The sequence below is a fragment of the Oncorhynchus nerka genome, linkage group LG4 (genome assembly GCF_034236695.1).
Source record: "Oncorhynchus nerka isolate Pitt River linkage group LG4, Oner_Uvic_2.0, whole genome shotgun sequence".
NCBI lineage: Eukaryota > Metazoa > Chordata > Actinopteri > Salmoniformes > Salmonidae > Oncorhynchus > Oncorhynchus nerka.
Window position 1 is genome coordinate 49,788,302 of NC_088399.1, and position 13,495 is coordinate 49,801,796.

The 13,495-nt window shown below is 41.3% G+C and overlaps 1 protein-coding gene across 2 annotated transcripts in view; it reads right to left on the minus strand.

Moving 5' to 3' along the window:
• Positions 1 to 13,495, minus strand: part of LOC115127026 (contactin-associated protein-like 4) — a 192,161-nt gene that overhangs the window by 70,839 nt on the left and 107,827 nt on the right. For both annotated transcript variants that reach the window (XM_029656678.2, XM_029656672.2), the window contains exons 6-10: positions 10,628 to 10,809; positions 9,429 to 9,569; positions 4,883 to 5,183; positions 4,525 to 4,674; positions 3,226 to 3,397 (exon numbers count right to left, since the gene is read on the minus strand). In XM_029656678.2, the coding sequence (XP_029512538.2) occupies positions 3,226 to 3,397; positions 4,525 to 4,674; positions 4,883 to 5,183; positions 9,429 to 9,569; positions 10,628 to 10,809 (946 nt within the window). The remainder of the gene's footprint in view (positions 1 to 3,225; positions 3,398 to 4,524; positions 4,675 to 4,882; positions 5,184 to 9,428; positions 9,570 to 10,627; positions 10,810 to 13,495) is intronic.

Below are 13,495 nucleotides of genomic sequence, written 5' to 3' on the forward strand. Positions count from 1 at the left end.
ACAGTGCACGTCAGAGGAAAAACTAAGACATGAGGACGAAGGAATTGTCTGTAGAGCTCCGAGACAGGATTGTGTTGAGGCACAGATCTGGGGAAGGGTACCAAAAGATTTCTGCAGCATTGAAGGTCTCCAAGAACACACTGACCCCATCATTCTTAAATGGAAGAAGTTTGGAACCACCAAGACTCTTCCTAGAGCTGGCCGCACGGCCACACTGAGCAATCGGGGGAGAAGGGCCTTAGTCAGGGACATGACCAAGAACCCGACGGTCACTCTGACAGAGCTCCAAAGTTTGTCTGTGGAGATGGGAGAACCTTCCAGAAGGACACCCATCTCTGCAGCACTCAACTAATCAGGCCTTTATGGTAGAGTGTCCAGACGGAAGCCTCTTGGAGTTTACCAAAAGGTACCTAAAGGATTCTCAGACATGAGAAATAAGATTATCTGGTCGGATGAAACCAAGATTGAGCTCTTTGGCCTGGATGTCAAGCATGAGGTCTGGAGGAAAACTGGCACACAGGCAAGACAACGCAGGAGTGGCTTCGGGATAAGTCTCTGAATGTCCTTGAGTGGCCCAGACAGAGCCCGGACTTGAACCCGATCTAACATCTCTGGAGAGACCTGAAAATAGCTGTGCAGTGATGCTCCCCATCCAACCTGAGAGAGCTTGAGAAGATTTGCAGAGAAGAATGGGAGAAACTCCCCAACTACAGGTGTGCCAAGCTGTATCCAAGAAGACTCGAGGCTGTAATCGCTGACAAAGGTGCTTCAACAAAGTACTGAGTAAAGGGTCTGATTACCTATGTAAATGCAATATTTTTTAAACATTTGCTGACATTTCTAAAAACCTGTTTTTGCTTTGTCATTATGGGGTATTGTGTGTAGATTGATGAGGGGGAAAAATGGTTTAATCCATTTTAGAATAAGGTTGTAACATAAAATGTTGAAAAAAGTCAAGGGGTCTGAATACTTTCCAAAAACACTGTATATTTGGTTACGTGATCTTCCACGACATTGATTCAGCTTTGATCGAACTTTAGTAAACCAGCACTGTGGTGAGAAGTGGCAGAGCGAAGCTCCGGTGCGCTCAGGTAGCTCTACACGCCTGCAGTCTGCTGTCCTGAATGAGTAATTGAAGCACACCTAACCTACTCTTTTGCCTGGTACAGAAACGAGAGATCACATACGTGAGGTTGTTTTATGAAAATCTTAGAATACTTGGTTGGGTATGCAGTACGTAAGCAACTGCTGCCCCTCGTGATGAGTTGTGATTTGTTGTGGCCCCTACCCCTATCAAAGTTGCCCATCCCTGGCCTATGACATTGGCCTACGTCTCGTCTTGCGTTACGCAGCATATCAGATCTCAACTGTTTAACATCACCAGTAGGCTAGGCTACCACATCCCTATAATATACTGTATATTGTTTTATAAGCGAGTATTGTGTCTAGGCAACTGAAATAATCTTAATTTACTCCATTTTAAATTCAGGCTGTAACACAACAAAATGTGGAAAAATTCAAGGGGTGTAAATACTTTCTGAATGCACAGTAAATTCCTTAAAAAGTGCAGCCCCCCCCCCCCCCACACACACACACACACACCTTGGGCCAATCAGAGTGATTTTGTAAATGCCAGATCTCCATGGCAAGATACATCATTCACCCTAGTTTACAGTCCCCTCCCTGATTTCATTGTGAGGGACAATGAAATAATAGGATACATTTACAAACGTGCAGATATTCAATTAAAATCAGTGAAGCAGGAGATCTTTCTCTCTCTCTTTGATGACTATGTAGAAGCAGTACAGGCAGACATAGCTAAAACTGTGTGTGTGTGTGTGTGTTTGTGTGTGAGAGTATGTATGGCCACAAGGAGAGTAGATAATTGTCCCATTAATTGTTTTCCTATTTGGGCGTGGAGGAAGCCGACAGTAATCCATTAGCTCTGCTCTTTGGTGGCTTTGACTCGCTGTCTCTTTCATATCAAATGCGATCTGGAATAGATGGTGGATAACGGGAAGAACTATGGCGAAGATGAAGATAACAATGTCTGCATCCCAAATGGCACCCACCCTATTCCCTATTATGCGGCCAGGCCAGGGCCTATGGTCAGAAGTAGTGCACTATATAGTGAAAAGGGTGCCATTTGGGATGCACACAATAACAATACGGATAGATGGTGATAGTGGAGGGGTGATTGCAGTGATGGTGACGACTAGTGTGAGGGTGGTGATGATAAGAATGATAATGGGGGATAAAAATGATGATGACTTTGATGATGATGACTTTGATGATAATGGCCATAACGGCAATGACAATATAAGAGGAAGGCGATGGGAGATACTGAACAAACGGATAGCAACGTAAAGCCAAAGAAAGACAAGCGAAGAGACGGGAATAAGAAACAAACCAATCGCTCTAAACTAAACTACAGCTTAAAGTTGACAGGGCAGCCGAAGCAATGACATAATTGTAACAAATCGTATTCTGCAGGGAACGTAACAGTGCTTATTTCCAAACTATGGCATCCACTGAACAATAAGTCTATATTTCCATATTTCCATATTTCATATGGGACCCGTCCTGTACCTTCTGCTGATTCCTCATCTGTGTGACACAACATGGTGGTGTAATCTCTCCCTTTCACTTTCCACTGTTGTATTGTAAATAAATTGTATTGTCAAAATAGCACATCTCATCTCAAAAAAGGTCCCACTTCTTCTAAAGTTAGGTGAGAAAACAATCAAAAGAAGCAGAGGAGAAGATCTTAGGATTTAATAGGTAAGTGTTCGAGTGACAAGCACACAATGCACACAGAGTTCTCTGTCTAGCAAAATCAAACATGTAACCTAAACATTTAATTGAAGAAAAAAAAATCTTCAAATCAACACAGAACTACATCTAGCAAATACAGTATCTACAAAATGTACACACACACTCAGTTTGTCAGTGTACCTTGTACAAGTTGTATCAAGTTTGGGTGTATGTGTGTGAACCCAGGAAGATAAAGCATTGGTAAAAGTATTTTTAAGGTTACAAAATGCCGATACTTTTCCCAAAATGCCTAGGTTTTCCAGAATCTCGGTTAGAAGATTCCTGCAATCAGCAGGGAATAAACAGGAAATCTATGAATCCTTCCACCAGACTTTCAGGAAAACCTGGACTTTTGGGAAAGTTTTGAAACCCTAGTAACAATCCAATCAGGGAGTGGTTTATTGTACTGACCTGTCGATGATTCCACACATGTCAATCTGCAGGTCGCTGTAGTTTCCTATCAGCATCTGTTGCACCTTGATCAGATCCACAGCATTGTTATCCACACGGATGTGTCTCATACAACCTTGGAACACGTTGAAAGGGTTTCTGCACTCTTGGTTATTCTTGCTATCCGGGCAACCTGTGTTAGACCAAACGATAGCCATCAATCAATAGCCATTCCCTAGTAGACAGGTGGCAATTAAGGCCATTACCCCATGATAAAGAATTGCGTAGATATGTGGTATCATATATGAATGTACATTGTTCATACAGTAGCGAAGCAGAGTATATTCATGATCGTCTAGAAAAAATACCATATAGCGCAACTCAAGCTCAAGGCCAAGTGTTGAACACAGGAGATTTTCTAAGCATAAGTGTTATTCTGCCTGGGTTCGAGTGTGTTTAGACCGTGGACACTGAGCTGGTGCTGCCTGCCTGCTTGGCTCTCTGGTTACACTGCTGGCTAAAGGTAATTAAATGGCATGACAAGCCTGCTGAAGAGCCTTTGCTGAGAGGAGGCGAGGAGAGGGACAGAAAGACCAGCTCAGCAGCAGAACTGATGGAGAAATGAAGGGCGCTAAAGATGAGAAGGAGGAGGAGGAGGAGCAAGAGGAGGAGGGGAGGAGAGGCGAGAAGAGAGGAGGACAGAGAGAACAGCTCAGAAGCAGAACAGAGAGAACTGAGAAGAGCTAAAGAGATGGAAGAGGAGGATTAGGAGGAGGAGAGGAGAGAGGAGAGGGGGACAGAGAGAGCAGCTCAGAAGCAGAATAGAGAAAACTGAGAAGAGCTAAAGAGATAGAAGAGGAGGATTAGGAGGAGGAGAGGAGAGAGGAGAGGGGGACAGAGAGAGCAGCTCAGAAGCAGAACAGAGAGAACTGAGAAGAGCTAAAGAGATGGAAGAGGAGGATTAGGAGGAGGAGAGGAGAGAGGAGAGGGGGACAGAGAGAGCAGCTCAGAAGCAGAACAAACACTGCTCTAAAGGAAGCTAAATTGGAGGAGGACAGATCCTGCAGTCTGGTTAAGAAGTTATATGCTTCTTTGCACTAAGCCCTGAGATCAAACGCTACTGGTCCAATTCAAATCTTGATACATTTATGCACCAACAGTAGTCAAAGTTACACTTGCCTATCTAACTACAATTAGGGTTAGTCCTTGGAAATCCAAGCAGTATTTACACTTAGGGCCCGGAGTTTTTCCTGGTCATGTGACACAGTCTGGAAAAACTTGGGGTCCAATGTCTGATGTAAGTGTGTTGCTCTCTCTTACCTCCAAAGAAGAGGTTGTTTCCTGACACCACAGGGAAAGATGGGCTGGCATGAGCTGTGGAGCTTTCCTCTTTATCCACAGTGATGGTCAGACGACCTCTTCTTGCAGTCAGGTCTACTGAATGCCACTGGCCGTCGTTCAGACCAAACCCTATAGACAGAACATACACAACAACAATGTGCAAGAGTCAGCGTTTCACAACAGTAAGCTGCTCTCAGATAACTCGATATTCCCGCATAACAAAGTCTTAGGGCGCAACAAGGACGTTTTACTTTTACAGTGATTAGCTATCTAGGGTAAAAACAGCACATGGAACACAAAAAATAAAACGTCAACCAGATGTTACTATTGATCTGACCTGTGACAACGTCCAGTAGGATCCTGCCAGCCTTGTGTATCTGCAGCCTGACTCTGGTCTCGCTCAGGTAGAGCCACAGGCTCCCCACCTGCTGCTGGAGGTCAAAGGTTAACAGAAGGCCCGCTCTGTTCCAGGTCCGGAACTGCAGGCTGATCGCCACACCAACCGCCACCAAGGCAACCCCGCCGCCACCGGCGTCTCTCTGCTGTAGAGCTGCACCCGGCAACTGGAGGAAACTCTGGGCGCCAGTGAACGTCACTGGGACGGAGACCGGCTCAGCACAAGTAAAGGTCACATTGCCCTAAAGAAGAAAAAAAAATCGATAATAATATTGAAATATTAATTAGACCTCAGCAAGAAGGTGAAATAAAGCTAAGGGACATCTGACCTGAGTAAATTGGGAATAGCAATAGAAGAGATCGAGCTAATCAGCTACATTTCCTGAAGGAGGACATTCATAATACATATTATCATAATGAGAGTCCTCAAACTTATAGTGACATTGTCTCAGGACATTAGCAGAGAAAACAAAGAGGACTGGGGTCAAAAGCTAAACTGGCTAAACCATACTGAGCGCTGCGCTCAACCATTGTTTTGCCTCAGCTAAAGCAACGGTGAGCACAGCGTTCAGTTAGGATTTAAACAGGTTAGTTAAATGCAGATTTCTGAAGTAATGACTGCAGGCTGTCTGTGTGTCTGAGAGTACGGTTTGGACATCTAGTATGTTGGCCATTGTTGTTGGATACTGGTAGAAATGAAGGTTTCATGGTTCCTTGCTGAGGCAGCAAAAGTGATGTATTACAGTACTGCCTAGCCCAAAGGGATATCAGGGAGGTATCTTTATAGCAGTTTGGCTTTGCTGTTCAGTAACTGCAAGAGGGAAACAGTAGCAGTCAAAGTGATATGCAGCAACACATGTAGTGTAAAGTGCTTACAGTGTGCTACAGTACTGAACAGAAACTTCAGGCCCAGACAAATGACAAAGAAAATGTTACGTCCTTAAAGTATAATCCTTTGGCTGGCTGTCTTTCTTTAGTTTTTAAAAATGAAATCATTACCCTCATTAACATCCTTATTACATTTAAACAAGTGGTAATGTCTCATCTCTGGCTACTGATAATCTCTTTTTTTAGATTTCAGTGCAAAACCTAAAAATCTTTTCCATGCGGATGATTTCTCATTTCTCCCTACTTCATGTTGGAGTGGTTAAGGTAATCATTTACAAGATGGAAATGTGTTCAGGAGAGAGCTAAATCCCATCTAGAGGGATTTAGCTCCACAAAAGAAGACTCTCTGCTCCCTATACCCTTCTCATCATGGATTTGTTGAATTAATTAATGGACCAATCAACATGAAAATAACCCATTTTTGTATTGAGTAGGGCTGTGACGGTCATAGCATTTTAGATGATGGTATTTGGCCAGCAAATTATCAATGTCACCGTAATAACTTTTTGAATAGCATTCTTTCATTTTTATTTACTTAATTTTTACTCCGCTCTTGACTGCATGTGCTGGCAATCTTTCAGACAATTGAGAAACAGATGTACGATCTCGTTTAAGAAAACTTTTGGACACACGTACTCATTCAATTGTTTTTCTTTATTTTTACTGTTTTGTAGAATTGTAGAATAATAGGGAAGACATCAAAACTATTAAATAACATATGGAATCATGTAGTAACCAAAAAAGTGTTAAACAAATCAAAATATATTTTATATTTGAGATTCTTCAAAAGTAGCCATCCTTTGCCTTGATGACAGCTTTGCACACTCTTGGCATCTCTGGTTTTTCAGCTCCATCTTTGACTCTACTGGTGATCTTTCTATATGTCAGAAAACAGCAAATTAACTGAAGTTTACAAATTCCTCTTCGTCCCTGCATAAGCAAGGTCTGTCTTACTCTGGTATCATAACTGAGAAGAATGGGATAAGTGGGGCTATTAATCATCATTTTTTATCTCGGCAGGCTTTTTAAACGGTGGTTTAATTGACCCTGGTCAGTCAATCAGCCTCTAGCTGACTCAACGGTTAACCTGTCAACTTCATAGTTCATCTTTATTTTAATTTCAACAATTTACTACAGTGATGTGTTAGATGCCTTGCTTAAGATTGAGGTAATAAAAAAAGTCCGCTGGGGCGGATATGCTTGATCCATTTTTGCTGCAGCTTTCTGCCCCCCCCCCCCCCCTGATTGCTGAATCATTAACCCATATTTTTTACCTGACGAATATATCTGGTACTAAATAATTATTGCCCTATTTCTAAACATTATTGCCTCGCTAAATTATTAGAATCCTTGATTAATTCTCAGCTAAGAACTTTCATATCTTTGAAATCTATTCTAAAATGAATATCAGTCGGGTTTTAGACCAGGTCATAGCACTATCACTGCTGCATCCCTAGTTACAAATGATGTGGTTAACTGTATGGATAAAAGGCAACATTTTGTCCTATTCATTGACCTGTCAAAGGCTTTCGATACTGTTGATCACTCACTGCTAATTCAGAGGCTTTCCTCAATTGGCCTAGATCAGCCTGCACATAAATGGTTTAAAAATGACTTGACAGAAGGAACTCAGTGTATATCTACAGAAGGTGTTAAATCAGGTTTCCTCAATATTATGAAAGGTGTCCCGTAGGGATCGAGTCCTGTAGTTTTTAATATTTACATTAACAATATCGACTTGTCTCTAAAAAATTGTAACCTGCATTGTATGCCGATGATACTGTTTTGAATGCTATTGCCCCCACGGTTGACTAGGCTCTATCTGAACTACAGTCTGCCTTCATAGTATTACAGAAAAACTTGATTGACCTGAAATTAGTACTGGATGCCGGTAAAACAAAGTATATGTTATTCTCTAGAGCACATAAAAAACAAGTCAGATGATTTAAGCATAAGTAGTTTGGATGGTGTACATATTGATCGTGTGTCCCTGCTTACAAATATCTGAGCGTCTGGATAGATGAAAAGCTGTCTTTTAAAAAGCATATTGACGAGTTAGTTAAGAAGCTGAGAATAAAAATGGGCTTTTATAGAAATCTTGTTAAATCGCAGAAAGCAGATTATTCAATCGATGGTCCTAGACTGTGGCCACATCTATATGAACGCAGCTGCCACGTTGTGAAAGCCGTTAGATGGCGTTTATCATAGCGCTTTATTACCGCCAACATTTTTAGTACTCATCACTGCATTCTACATCAGAAAAGCCCTCTTTGATGTCACGTAGCTTGATACACTATCGTTTTTAATAATGCCCTTTTACAAATAGTCCCATGATATCATTACTAAACTTTAGACATACAAGTTACCACACCCTGTCTCATGGACGGCTAACTCTAGGAAATTACTTTTGTCTCTACTGAGTTAGGTAAATCAGCTTTTTTTTTTTTGCACCTTATTTGTGGAACAATGTTCAAACTGTTCTTAAACTTGATGTTCTGGTGCCTCTAGGGCAATTTGTGATGTGTTTAATTTCGGTCATTTATGTCATTCAGGGCTCACCTGTTAAATAAACATTGGTCTCAGTATGAGATCAAATAAAGGTGAAATAAAATGTAAGTATTCTAAATCCTAATTCAATGCATCAGTTAACATCATTTGAAAAAAACATTCTACACGACCATGGAAATTTTTGCATCACAATACCAGGCAGCCATTGCGAGTGTACCCATGAGTTTACCAGTCAAATTGTCAGGGTTAGAGGTTCCAAGACAGTTTTAATAATTATATTTCTGTGCGCTACTGCATTGTGGGAGAAACCAAAGACTTGTTTGCTTGTTTCAGAAAGTAAGTAACAAAGTTTCTTCATGTTGTTAAGAGTCCATGTTATGGCAGAAATAGACTCAACCACAAAAATGCCTGACCGTCCCGTCTTCAGTCAGCTGTTAGCTTTCTTGGGGGGTGCCAGCCCTAGTGTTGACTACAACAGCTGTCCCGTATATACACAATTCTTTGTCAGGTTAAAGCAGGGTGCAAACACCTTCCAAACCTCAAACAGTTGAGGATGTTTGTTATTTTCCAATGCAACTCCAAAAAATACAGCTCAATATGCACATCACCACACAGAAACTGACCTGGGCTCAAATATCTGTTCTTTTTTAAATACATTTGCAGTTTTGGACTATTCCACTTGTTCTATTGTCACAGCCAGTCAAACTCAATCAAGGTCAACTACTGTATTTGAAAGAAAACAAATACTACTTGAAACCAGGTCAGAGGATACGCACCGTACAAACCATCCAAAGTTCCCCAGGGTCGTATTCTCTAAACACCAAACAGATGAAAACGGATTTTAAACGGGAAGGGACTACCTGAACTAGTGCACACCTGAAAACTTTTCCGATGGGCACTATACCAGAACCTCCAACAGCACACATTTTTGTTGTAGCCCCAGACAAACTCAATGAGAGCTTGATGATTAGTTGACAAATTGAATCAGGTGTGCTTCTCCGGGGCTATAACAAAAATGTGTGCTGTTGGGGGTACTGGAGGACTGGAGTTGGGAAACACTGCACTATACGACCAAGGCTGAGGTAACATACCGTGATGGAGACCTTCTGGCGCTGCTTGGCCAGATCATTGACGTTCACCTCATTCCAGATAAGGTTCTCAAGACACCCATGGAAGTTCCTCCTGGACAGAACCATCTGTGTTCCATGGCACTGGACGCCACCAAAGCTTATCTTGTGAAAGAACATCCAGCCAATGTTAACATTCTAAAATGTTCTTACCTACATTATCATGACAAGCGACTATGACATAGGAACATGCTTGAACTAGTGGTGATAGAATAGGATTGGAAGTGGTTCATCAATGACCGATATTTAGGAAGTAATAAAAGGCTAAGTAAAGTAATTCACTATCACATTAAAGTAAAGTGAAGTAATGATCAGATGTTGTGTATTTAGGTAGGGTCAACAATGGCACTGCACACATAACTGTCTCAGTAGGTCTTACATAGACTACGACCAGAAGTGAATTGTGTTTCAATTTCAAATGATTTCTAACTCCCATTTATTGAAAACAGTCTAGAAATATTACATGGAGGTCGGGTTAACCTTTAACTGAAATGGGCTAAATCAGGGGCACGCAGAGTGTTTCTTGGTAGTCTTAAACAAATCTACTTTGAAACAAAAATCTACACCTCACACACATGGTTATGGGCTTAAAGAAGGAAGATACCTGCACCATGTCAGATAGAGCTGCAATGTACTCAACTTTGAGTTTGAATCCCAATATTACACTTTATATACATCACAGAAGACAAATATAACAAAACTGTTTGACATAGAAATAGTGGATTTTGGGCATAAAGATAAAATACAAATGTATTAATGAAATTATGAAAAATGTTAACATTTCTCCCATGAGGCCACTTGAGGGCAATTTGGTAATTTGACTGTTATTGATTAGAATATTATCTTGTACAGCCTTGGATGAATCACTCTTGTAGGGAATTCAGTGGCTATTAGACATCCGTTATAGAAAGCTATAACTCTATTACTAATACATATAGGTTTTATTGTTTGTGTGTGTCTCCCCTGTGTGTGTACGTTGTACAGTATCTGTGAGAACATCTGTTGGAGACAAATGGAGCATGCTATTTGGGAGAGCATGAGAGAATGCAGGGATGGCTGTGTGTGTGTGTGTGTGTGTGTGTGTGTGTGTGTGTGTGTGTGTGTGTGTGTGTGTGTGTGTGTGTTTGTGGAATGGTTTGAGGAACAGGTCACATACAACACACCTCGTTTATCTCAAAAGGACTGAGTTCTGCAGGGACCTGGATCTGCTGAGTGCTTTTATCCACAGTGAAGTTGACATGGCCGCTAACACGCTCGATGGCTACATGGTGCCAGTGCAGGTCATCTAGAAGACTACCCAGTGACACGACCGTGTGGCTCTCAGGACCAGGAGAGGCACCTTTACCTAGAATACAACACAGAGTCTGGTAGAAGTGGAAAGTGTTCTCCTTTCTAGGACAAGCAAAGCTGGAAGAAGGAATGTTTCCAGCAGTGGAGGCTGGTGAGGGGAGGATGGTTCATAGTTATGACTGGAATGGAACAACAAACAGAATGGTATCGTACACATGGAACCCATGTTTTTGATGTGTTTGATACCATTCCAGCTATTAATATGAGCTCGCACTCCCAGGTAAAGTGCCACAAGCAACAAATGGTTTTCAGTGTTTACGTCACCACATACTGAAATATTCAAGAGATACAAATAGCAGTAAGAGAGGCGCCAGTCAACTACTCAATCTATCAAGCAACATGACTTCCAAGCAGTCAACCGAAGTGACTCAGGGAAAAACAGTTGAATAGTGCAAAGATCTTGACTGCTCAGTGTTTCAATGTTTTAAACTACAATAGACAGTTAATTGAACCTCAGACAGGAGATTTGTGTGCGCCCTAGTCCCTACATAGTGCACTAATTTTGACCAGAGCCCATAAAACATGTGCTCTGCATAAGGAATAGGGTGCATTTGAGAATCAAACAGAGGCAACAACATCATTAACAGAGATTGCATGCTGCACGGACCTCTGGAAATTACGAATGTGTGTCACTTTAACACATTAATTATGTAGATGTTATTTGTATGATGTCAGATTAGTTGAGAAGAGATGGGGATGGGGCACGATGAAGAGGTTTTGAGGGCGAGCCTCACAAACAAATAAATATCAGTTTATTGGTATTGATTAACTGAGCTGCAAACTTCCGTTACCAAGGCAGTGTGGCCTATACCTAGGGTGCCTCCCAAATAGCCCTATTCACTATTTAGAGCATTACTTTTGACCAGGGCCAATAGAGCTCTGGTCAAAAGTAGTACACTACTGTGCATAGGGAGTAGGGTTCTCTAAGGCCCACAACTAATCCCCATGAGCAGATGTGAGGAGTCTCGTGGCAGAGTTAGAGTCTTAAAAACACATTATTTTGCTCTGGTGTCAAACTTTAACAACTCTCCTCGTGATCAATCTTTCAGAGGGTAAGATTGGACGAGGTTGTCGCTATCTCACTGTGTCAAGATCTAAGCACGGATAACTTTGTAATTAAGAGCAGTGCTGTTATAAATAGGGCTTCCAAAACCCAGGATACATCCCAAATGGTACCCTTTTGACCAAGACCCATTTGAGACACAACATTTAAATAAACCATGCTGGTCAACATCTGCTCGGGTACAGTGATGTTAAAGAAGACATTTTGGGGATTGAAATAGAAAAATAGATGACAACGAGCACACAGCATATTTCTACATATTCTACACAAAGTCATTTGTTGAGACGGCCATCTGAAAACAGCCTTTTTTATGTTCAGGTAGGTGCCAAAATAAAGGAAACATCAACATAAAGTGTCTTAATAGGGTGTTGGGCCCCCACAAGCCAGAAAAGCTTAAATGCACCTTGGCATACATTCTACAAGTGCCTAGAACTCTATTGTGGGGATGAGAAACCATTTTTCGAAGAGAAATTCCAGAATTAATTTTGTTGATGGGAAAACGCTTGCTCGGGCACTGCTCCAGAATGTCCCGTAAGGGTTCAATTGTTTTATTGGTTAACATCGTTTTCCTGCTCATCAAATCATTCGGTTACCACTCGTGTCCTGTGGATGGGGGCATTGTCATCCTATGGGGGCATAGCCATGGTAGCCAAAATAATGGCCAAAATAATAACCCTAAGCATAATGGGATGTTAATTGCTTAATCAACTCAGGAACCACACCTGTGTGGAAGCACATGCATTCAATATACTTTGTATCCCTCATTTACTCAATTGTTTCCATTATTTTATCAGTTACCTGTATATGTCTGCTGTTGACCAAGGAAATGCAGAGCTCTTATATAAAGAGGCAACCATAAAAGCCATAACTCTCTGTTGATGGGGTAGCGAATGCTTTGTGTCTGAAAGATCTGGTTTATTTAATGTCATTTTATTTGCTGGAGAATAAACTGGAATACTCAGGGGGACAGCCTGAAAAGAGCATAATTTAATTGTATTTATGCAATTATGTTACCGTCGTTTGCTGCAACTTTAAATCAGATTACCAATTAGGGCAATAAATAATCATATCTAGACATGTAGGATCTTAATTTGATATTTTGATGCTGAGAATGGTCCTGCAAAGCAGGAAATGCAAACGTGTGGTGTGTTTGTGTTTCAAAAAGGCTTCTAAAGATTGTAATTTCCACTTAGAAATGTCAGACTTGATTTGCCCCAACTAAAAATGTATCAACACCTACATAAATGTCCATTAATTATAATCCACATAATAATTCAAATTTCCTGTTGCTGCATGATTATGTTCCTGCTGTAGCAAATTGGCTCAAATTCAGATGTAGGATCATAATTAGATACAGTTTGCTACAGCAGGAAAATAATCCTGCAGGTCTACATCAGATGCTGGTGGAAGGAGCTATAGGAGGATGGGCTCCTCCCACCAGCCTCCTCTGGTCTACATGTATCATTGACAGAAAGGTTAAAGGTCATTAAGGTCATTAAGAATGATGAGGGCAAGGCTTATTGCCATATAATTGCTCTGACTTAGGTTTATAGACTGCCGGTCTCAAAAAAAAGAATACCGGTCTCAAAATTACAACCAACTGATGGCAGCATTACCG